The 9,895-nt window shown below is 46.2% G+C and overlaps 1 protein-coding gene across 1 annotated transcript in view; it reads right to left on the bottom strand.

The window, feature by feature from the left end:
- TCEA3 (transcription elongation factor A (SII), 3) overlaps positions 1-7,920 on the bottom strand; it is a 41,995-nt gene extending 34,075 nt beyond the window's left edge. Inside the window, exons 1-4 of the mRNA XM_014546916.1 lie at positions 7,693-7,920; positions 6,300-6,482; positions 5,500-5,605; positions 4,706-4,850 (exon numbers count right to left, since the gene is read on the bottom strand). Of these exons, the coding sequence (XP_014402402.1) occupies positions 4,706-4,850; positions 5,500-5,605; positions 6,300-6,482; positions 7,693-7,842 (584 nt within the window). The 5' untranslated portion in view covers positions 7,843-7,920. The remainder of the gene's footprint in view (positions 1-4,705; positions 4,851-5,499; positions 5,606-6,299; positions 6,483-7,692) is intronic.
- Positions 7,921-9,895: the final 1,975 nt, after the last annotated feature.

Raw genomic sequence — 9,895 nt, 5'->3', positions numbered from 1 at the left:
AAATCAATAAAATATATTTTAAATAAATAAATAAATAAATAAAAAAGGCTTTGTCAGAGCTGGCACACTGTGGACAATTTTTTTTTTCTTTTTACTTCCCCCTCTCACCCTCCCCTGCCTTCCCTCTGAAGTTTGTTGGTCTGTTTTTGGACAAATATTTTTAATTCTTATTTTAAATTTCACTGATGTGGTTATAATGTTTATATAATAAATAATGAATTATCATTAAGGAGACTAAAAAGAAAGGAAGCTTGATTCACCCAGCAAGGTAGGGAGACAATGCCCTAACCGGTTTGGCTCAGTGGATAGAGCATCAGCCTGTGGACTGAAGGGTCCCAGGTTCGATTCCGGTCAAGGGCATGTACCTTGGTTGCGGGCACATCCCCAGTAGGAGGTGTGCAGGAGGCAGCTAATTGATGTTTCTCTCTCATTGATGTTTCTAACTCTCTATCCCTCTCCCTTCCTCTCTGTAAAAAATCAATAAAATATATTTTAAAAAAAATAAAGGTAGGGAGACAACCACCCCTATCCCTGCTCAGCCACAGCTTCCTATGACAGCGCCATGCCTGTGAAAAGCGAGCGTTAACAATTCCACCTCCCATGAAATGTGTAAGACGTTAAATGTAAGATGCTGGTTACAAAACAGTATGTAGAGTGTGCTTCCAATTTTATTAAGAAGATATAAATGTACATGCATACGTTCTTAAAAGATGAGATATACAGTGGTTATTTCTATTATTCTGCTCTTGTGTTTGCTTTTCTAAAGTTTTTACACTAAACATGATTTACTATTTAAATAAATGTGGAAAGGTTACAAAATAGTATATAGAGTATAATTCCATTTTATTAATTTAAGGATGGTGATGATACATAGGTAAAAGTCTAGAAGGATATATATGAGATTTATATATATATGTGTTTACATACATGATTATATATACATACTAGAGGCCCAGTGCACAAAATTAGTGCACTCGGGCGGCAGGGGGTGGGGGTGGGGGGTTGTCCCTCAGCCAGGATTGCAAGAGGGCACAGGCCAGGCCAAGGGACCTCACTAGTGTACAATCAGGGCTGGGGAGGGACATGGGAGGTTGGCCAGCCTGGGAGGGACCGCGGGAGGGCTCCAGGGCGTGTCCGGCCCATCTTGCTCAGTTCTGATCAACTGGACCCCAGCAGCGAGCTAACCTACTGGTAAAAGCGTCTGCCCCCTGGTGGTCAGTGAACGTCATAGTGACTGGTCGACTGGTATACTGTCTGCCCCCTGGTGGTCAGTGCACATCACAGTGAGCAGTTGAGCAGCCTTAGCATACATATCATTAGCATATTACACTTTGATTGGTTGAATGGCCAACCAGACGACCAGGCACTTAGCATATTAGGCTTTTATGATACAGGATATGTGTACTTGTCTCTAAAAAATGAATGATTTTTAATTTTCCTATTTATATATTTTAAACTTTCTACAATGAGCAAGTGATTACCTGTATAAAATAAATGTAGCCCTGGCTGGCCCATGTGGCTCAGTTGATTAGACGTCATCCTGTGTACCAAAAGGTTGCCAGTTTAATTCCTAGTCAGGGCACATGCTTGGTTTGCAGACTTGACCACCAGCGAGGGGCGTGCAGGAGGCAGCCAACTGATGTTTTGTTCTCACATCAATGTCTCTCTCTCTCTCTCTCTCTCTCTGTCTCTTCTCCCCTTCTCCTTCCCTTCCACTCAGTCTGAAAATCAGTGGAAAAAATATCTATCCTCAGGTGTATATGTATATATACAAGGTCATTGTGGGGAAAAAAGCCAACAATACAAATTGACAAATTTTTCTTGTATAATATAGAATATGAAGCTCTTAATTATAATCATGTATATATATTTTTAAAAGTTTCATTATTTTTTCTTATTTCAACATTAATACATTATTTATTGGGAAAAATTAGACAGAAATTTGCAAAAATAAGAAAACAAAACCCTCTCAATCCTTATCTATTAGAAATAATCACCATTACCACCCTGGCACATACCCTTCTCATCTCTTCTCCTGTGCATGTACATAAAGTTCACTTACTTAATTTTTTTTTTATTAAATATTTTTTTTTTTACAGAGAGGAAGGGAGAGGGATAGAGAGTTAGAAACATCGATGAGAGAGAAACATCCATCAGCTGCCTCCTGCACACTCCCTACTGGGGATGTGCCTGCAACCAAGGTACATGCCCTTTGACCGGAATGGAACCTGGGACCCCTGAGTCCGCAGAATGACGCTCTATCCACTGAGCCAAACCGGTTAGGGCCACTTACTTAATTTTTACAAAAATGGGATCATGCTATATATACTATACAGTGCACAGCTTCTCTTAGTACTCAGTGGACATTTCCCCACGTCAGCCAATATTCTACCCTGCAGTGCTTTGCAATGGGAGCCCTGCGGGCACTCTGAACACGATAAATGGTTCTTCAGTGTGTGGGGCGACCTTGTGCATTGCAGGAACAGTAGCTATACCATTCCCTCAGCCCCACAGTTATTTTTACAACCAAAAATGGGAGTAATGTGGCGGAGGCATATCTCCCTCCTGGTCACGAATCATTCCTCTTACAGCATCATTTCCTAAAGTGTTTTGCATAGAAGGCTTATAGTATAGGATTATAATAAACATTCATTTAAAAAGGGTTCAGAGGGCCCTGGCTAGTGTGGCTCAGTTGGTGAGAGCATGTGTCCCAGGGCACATACCTAGGTTGTGGGTTTGATCCCCGGTTGGGACGTGTGCAGGAAGCAACCAATTTCTCTCTCTCTCTCTCTCTCTCTCTCTCTCTCAAATCAATGAAAGCATGTCCTCAGGTGAGGATTTAAAAAATTAATGTCTGAAAAGTCTTTGCCTTCATTCAAAAAATAAATAAATAAATAAATTTTCAAAAGGGTTCAGAGGAAAGATGTTTCAGAAATGCCAGCTAAAAAATGTTATACATAGACTGAACGGCGTGGCTCAGTGGTTGTCACAAATCGATTCCCGGTCAGGGCACATGCCCAGATTGTGAGCTCAATCCCCATTGTGGGGCGTGCAGGGGGCAGCCAATCAATGATTCTCTCTCATCATTGCTGTTTCTATGTCTCTCTCCCTCCCTCTTCCTCTCTGAAATCAATAAAAATATAATTAAAAAATATTTTTTTAAATGTCATGCACAGAACACATCATCTTTATGTTTAATCTGATTAATTTCTTAATATGATTCCCTTATAGTGGATATATCGGGAGGAAAGGTATGTACATTAAAGATGTTGAGAAATCATGGATAGTATTGTCCGGATTATGTAGGATGATCTAGTGCAGTGGTCGGCAAACTCATTAGTCAACAGAGCCAAATATCAACAGTACAACGATTAAAATTTCTTTTGAGAGCCAAGTTTTTTAAACTTAAACTATATAGGTAGGTACATTGTTATTAACCTACCTATCTAGTTTAAGTACTGTTGATATTTGGCGTCTCCCCCTTCGCTGCGTATCCCGCGGCCCGCCTGCGCCGCATCTCCCGTCGCCCAACCGACCAACACCCCCCACTTCTTCTAACGCCACTTCTTCAAAATAGACTCGCCCAGGCCGAAAACCGACTTCTGCGCATGGGCCACGAAGTTTCAATCGCACTGTACGTGCGCGCCCGCACGTGGTATTTTGTGGAAGAGCCACACTCAAGGGGCCAAAGAACCGCATGTGGCTCGTCAGCCACGGTTTGCCGACCACTGATCTAGTGCCAACAGATACTACTCAGTACTAGCTAGTACCACTCCTTATCTATTATGAACAACAGAGGACCGCCCGGCAAAGGAATTAATCTGTGTTGTCACATATGAAAAAGGTAGGTCTTATTTATACATTCACGAAGGCTTTTACCTACTGTGTTGGATAAGGCTTTTGGGCCCTATCTGAAAATCATGCAATTTTGGGGACTGTTCTATTCCTCTGGGGTTCTGACAGATGAGGATTGGAATCCCACTTTGTCACATAATGGCTGTGTGATCTTCGGAGAGTCCTGCTTCCCAGCCTTCAGCCTCCTCACCACTAAATGGGAATTTTGAATAGAGAGCCAACAAAATGCTTCTTTTCTATGAGCAAGTAAGTTCCTAGTCCATTTACCTGCAACCCTGACAAAGCTGGAATGTCAGCTGCATTACTAGGCGACATAGCTTCCGGTACAAATGAGCCCTGATTGGTAAGTGATGTCTACACAGGAAGGGCTAGGAATGAACTATAAGTAATTAGTGGAAAACCACAGCTTTTTGCTGGTCCCAAGTGGGTGAATCTTGTAACTGGTCAGTGCCTTTGCTGGAATTCTATGTTTTTGTCTATAGGACTGATATCGATTTAGGGCATAGGACATTGAAGTCAGGGAGTTCCCACCCACTGTGGTCTCATTTCCCTGCACTTGGGCGTTACCTGGGTGGGTAGCTGGATGCGGTGTTGTCCCCTATGAGAACTCTTGCTGATGAGAAAAGGCCTGAGTGTGTCAACAACACTGCGTTCCCTGCCCCTGCATCCTTCTAGATGAGGCCAGTGCCAGGGACAGCCTATCTGGGTCTTGTGAGGGGGGCCTGGAGGAGATAATAATAACAGCCATCCCTCGGGTGGTGAGGATTAAGTGAAGTTATATATAAACAGAACTGCTGGCAGAGGACGCGACAAGTGTCAGCCCCCTTCTCTCTATCCCAGAAAAAAATACCTGTCTTTGGGCTCTTCTCCTTGTTTTGTCCTTGGTGGAGAAAGGCCTGCCTCTGACTTCCAATTGGAACAGTCAAGTTCTTTTTCTTTCTTCTTGGCTTTTTCTCTTTCCTCTCCTTTTCCCCCTTTGGGGGACTCGGGGGAGTCTGAAAACAACAACAACAACATAGCTTTGGGGAGGAAGGAGCAAAGGGCAGGGACAGGAACAACTGCACATTCCCCCAACACACACACATTTATACACAGACTAGTAGCCCTGCGCACAAATCCGTGCGCCATGCACGAATCCATGTGCCAGTAGCTCACTGCTGCCCTCCTGTAGCTCCCTCCTCTCCCCTCCCCTCCTCACAGCTTGCTGCCCTGCCCCCTCCTGCAGCTCTCCACTGCCCACTTGTAGCTCGCTGCCCCACCCTCCTGCTGATCCGTGATCCGGTCATTATTTGGTCCTTCGTTATGTGACGACCATTATATAGGATGTACCTACAATATGCACGTATGTGTGCAAATCCACGCTCTCACCATGGGGACAGAAAGACATCTGCACACACACCTATGCACATGTTTATACAAATATCTCTCTATAGATATGAACAAACACACAGGCAAATGAAATACACACATGTACATGAAAATTTACACATCTATAAATCTCGCACTTGAGTAGACAAACACGGGCCCTCCCCACTAGAGACCATCTGTCATTTATTAAGTCATTCAACAAACACACACTGAGTGCCTGCTATGAGCCAAGCAGAGTCCTGTCACAGGGGCTGGGAGAAAACAGCCCCCTCTCACCCAGCAGCCGCTTCCATTTTTTGATGAGGACTTTGGCCAAAGACACCACCTCTTTGTCTGAGCAGTACTTCCGGACCCCGTTAACGGCGACTCCAATCCTGGTTGTCTGAAAAGCAACAGGGTTAGGGACTGGTCTGGGAATGGACACACAGGATTGGCTGCCCTACCTGAAAAGACCTGCCCCAGTTCAACCACCCCCTTCCCTCAGCCTGACCTGTGCCTGAGATAACCCTGACCCTATAACTGAGGCCCTGACCTGCCATCCTTGGTGAGGGCCAGTGCCCCAGGCTCAGACCCTGCACTGATGGATAGCTTTGGTGAAAAGCTGAGGTGGTGGTGGTGGTGGGTCTGGCTGACGAGGACCCCTCCCCATTCCCGGTCCCCAGGTGTGGTGGAGGCATATCTTTGAGCTCAAGTTTCACCTTAAGATATAGCCCTGGCTACTACAGCTTGGGTCTGTGCTGATTCTTTTTCAGGGCCAAGAGCATCGGGTAAATGTTTGGGGGCTATATGGGCCACAGGGAGGATCAAAAAATGGGGGGTCTCTTCACTGGATCATTGGCCGCTTGTATGCCACAAGCCCAGGGCCTTGGGAATTGGGGTATTCAAGGAAAATACCTCAGTCTTTCTCCCAGACCCAGAGGGCCCCCTGTGCTTGGAAGGTCTCCTGTGCCCATCTAAATGCCCAGTCCCCACCCTCAGAGCACCTCAAGATCCCCCAGCCCTCTCTTCAGAAATTGCCCCCAGACCCCACCCTTTTTTTTTAGCTCTGTCCCCAAAGCTTTCCACCCCCACCCCACCTGGAGTAGCTGGATGGACATCTGACAGCTGTTCAGCTTCTTCAGAAGGTCGAGGGCCCCTTCCTGTGGGAGGCCACAAGGTGAGGGCTGAGGCTGTGGGTTCTGCCCCAGGCCCCTCTCTGACCATCTGGTCTTGCTTGGTAGGAAAGAGGAGGGGAGGTGGTGGGGAGGCGACTGTTCCAGCTACAGGACACAGGCAGCCAGGCAGTCGGAGGACAGGCAAGGGACAGAAAGAAGGAGAGAGAAGGAAAAGATTCTGCCCAGTTCAGCTCTCTACGTCACCCTTACCACCCAGGCTGGGTTCAAGCCCCTCTGAGCCAGGCTTCAGCCCTATCCACTTTCCCTGACCCTAAGCCATTGGTTCTCCTGTTCTTTCTACTGGGTATGCTCTCCCCTTCCCCATCTCTTCCTCTAAAATTAATTACTTTGCAGCTTATTATTATTGCTTTAGTATCCTCCTTTCCTCACTTTCCTACTGTGAGCTTCTGCAGAGTGAGGTGTGTGTGTGTGTGTGTGTGTGTGTGTGTGTGTGTGTGTCTATCCATTATACCTCGATACAGCTTTATTGAGGTATAATGGATATACAATAAACTGGACATATCGCAGGCTACAACTTGATGAGTTTTGACACATGTATACACCCATGAAACAATCACCACAATCAAGATAAGAACACAGCCACCATTCCCCAAAGTTTCCTAGTTCCCCTTTGTAATCCATCCCTCCTTGCACCCCCAACCCCATACCCAGGCCACCACTATTCTGCCTTCTGTCATGACAGATGGGCTTGTATTTTTTTAAAAAGGAATAGTTTTTAGCTCAGCTGGCCTGGCTCAGTGGTTGAGCATTGACCTGTGAACCCGGAGGTCACGGTTTGATTCCCAGTCAGGGCACCTGCCTGGGTTGTATGCTTGATCCCTTAGTGTGGGTCGTGCAAGAGGCAGCCAATCAACGATTCTCTCTCATCATTGGTGTTTCTATCTCTCTCTCCCTCTCCCTTCCTCCCTGAAATCAATTTTTAAAAAAAGGGATAGTTTATTGATTTTTAGAGAGAGAGAGAGAGAGCAAAACATCAACTGGCTGCCTCCCACACGCCCCCTACTGGGGATGGAGGCCACAACCAGGGGATGAGCCCTTGACCAGGAATCCAACCAGCAACTTCCTGGTGCACCAGGTGACATCCAAGAACCCGCGCCACACCGGCAAGGGCTGGGCTTGCATTTGTAAGTGCTGTATATCAGGAGTACTGTAATAGACTCCTTTTCGCCTGGCTTCTTTCACTCAGCGTAATTATCTTGAGATGTATCCATGTTGCTGTGTATATCAACCACTCTTTTTCACTGCTGGGTGGCTTCCATTGTGTGCATACACCACAATTTGCTTATGCATTCACCTGTTGATGACTTTTGGTAGTTTCCAGTTTGGGGCTACTACAAACAAGTCTGCTAGGAACATCCAGGTACAAGTCTTTGTATGGACATACACTTCCATTCCTCTGGGGTAAAGAGGACATTTTAGACCTCAGGGTTCCGCACACAGCCATGACTCCCTGCGTGAATGAATCTAGCAGAAAGCAGAAGGTGGGAGGGGAGACTGGGAGGAGAAGAAAGGAGACTCAGATTTGGAAATCTGCTGGCGGCCAGGCCCTGGACCACCCCTGGCCCACTTCAGCTTTCTCCTTCCTCCCAGCCACTTCCTAGAAGCCAGCCTCGGCCTCCTGCCCTGAGCTTGGTGCCCTGGGGAGCACCAGCTGACTGGGTCCTGTATGCCTCTGCCAGGCTTCCTGGACCACGTCCCAAGGGTGGCCAGTCCTCAGCCTCCCTGAGAGCTTGGGTTCACAGTCTGTATTCAGAGGTGGGGCCTGTGGGTTTGTGTGTGCATCTAAACGTGTGGGCATATAACTCTGTGTGCAACATTAATTAAAGGCTTACTATGTGTGGATACTGTTCTATGTGTTTTACGTGAATTATCTTGTTTAACTCTTACAATGACCCTATGAGGTAGGTACTATTACTATCTTCGTTTTTATAGATGATCTCACTTTCTTAGAAAAGGAATCCAAGAAACAGAGAGGTTAAATAATTTGTCCAAAGTTACAAGGAACAGAGCTGGGATTCAAACTCAGGCATTTGAGGCTCGAATCACTATACATCTGCGTAGGTATGGGCATAGATCTGTCCAGACCTGTATCATCACAGAATATCAACATGGGCAAGTGCAGTGGTATGCTGGTCAATATTTAACCACCAGGTCTTAAGGGGGGGAAAAACATGATTTGTATTGTTTGCTGATTTCTGTGTAAACACTCCTCCCATGGCCAATCTCAAGTTACCAACATGCTGTCACTGAACTGAAGGAGCTATTGGTGAGTAACAGCATTATAGAGTATTCCCACCAAAGTGATGTAATAGAAGTAAATAACCTCTAGACCATAGATGATGGTAAAATGTAGTAAAATAATTAGGAAATGATGATTTTGGAGTATTTATTACCTTTGTTTTAAATATAACTTATTAAAAATTATTTATTTATTTGTAAGCTTACAATTTAATTTTTTTAAGTGATGGCTCTATTTAACAATAGGCTTGCAAAATTCCTGAAACTTCAACCACCAATGTTAAGCCGGTTCCATCTCACCACTGGACACTCGTCTCTGTATGTCCCATTGCATTGCCAGGTGTGTCTCTCTGCACCCATGCGTGGGGCGTGTAATAGCGCCTGTCCAGGTGTGGTGCTGTGAGCATGCAGCTTGAAGTGCAACGTGTTTTTTTTTATTTGTGAAATGATGCCTGCGTTATAACGTCTGAATGTGTAAGCGTAGCTATTGAGTTTGTAGTTTTGCATGTCTGAGTTTTGCTTATTGTCTGCATGCACACGTGTGCCCGTGTAACTGTCTCTGTGTATCTTTCTGTAAATATAACGGTCAGTGTAGCTATCACGTCAGGGTCAGTAACCATGTCTCATATGCAATTATGTTCATAGTCGCTTGTTCAGTTATTGTTGTGTGGTCATAGCTATATTGTTGTAATTGTGTAGCTGTGACTTGGCGCTTGTATGTTGAAGCTGTTTCAATGGGTGCACGCTGACACCGTCTGACAAAAGCCCTAACGTGCGGGGCCTTCAGTAATTGGCAGTGCCCCCTGGGCCTGAGTGGCAACGTGGAGGATCCGTCTTATTTCAGGAAGCGTGTCCTCCTCTCCCTAACCACCCTGGCGGCCCATTTCACTCCTAGAGCAGCCCCGCCCTTCTTGATCACATGCCCAGAGCTCTGTGCCCACTCAGACGCTGGGAGAAGCCCAGGCACAGACGTGGCTGCAGACTGGCTCTGAGCTCCGGGGAACCTGTGGCCAGACTTGCATCTTTCCTGGGCAGAGCTCTGAATACTTCCACAGGAACACATTCCCAGGGACACCATTTCTCTTCCCATTGCATAGAAGAGGAAAGCCAGGCCCAGAGACGGGAGGTGGTGGGCCTGTGGCCATAGAAGAGGGAGCGGAAGCCAGGCCAGTCCCCTCCTTCTCAGCCGGAGCTCTACTCACAACCAAGCTGCTTCTCTCCAGTCTCCTACCCTTCCCCACCCCGTCCCCCACCCCCAC

Source organism: Myotis brandtii, unplaced genomic scaffold (assembly GCF_000412655.1).
Source record: "Myotis brandtii unplaced genomic scaffold, ASM41265v1 scaffold456, whole genome shotgun sequence".
Lineage (NCBI taxonomy): Eukaryota > Metazoa > Chordata > Mammalia > Chiroptera > Vespertilionidae > Myotis > Myotis brandtii.
Note: the sequence above shows the minus strand (reverse complement) of the source record. Positions and strands in the feature narration are given on the sequence as shown.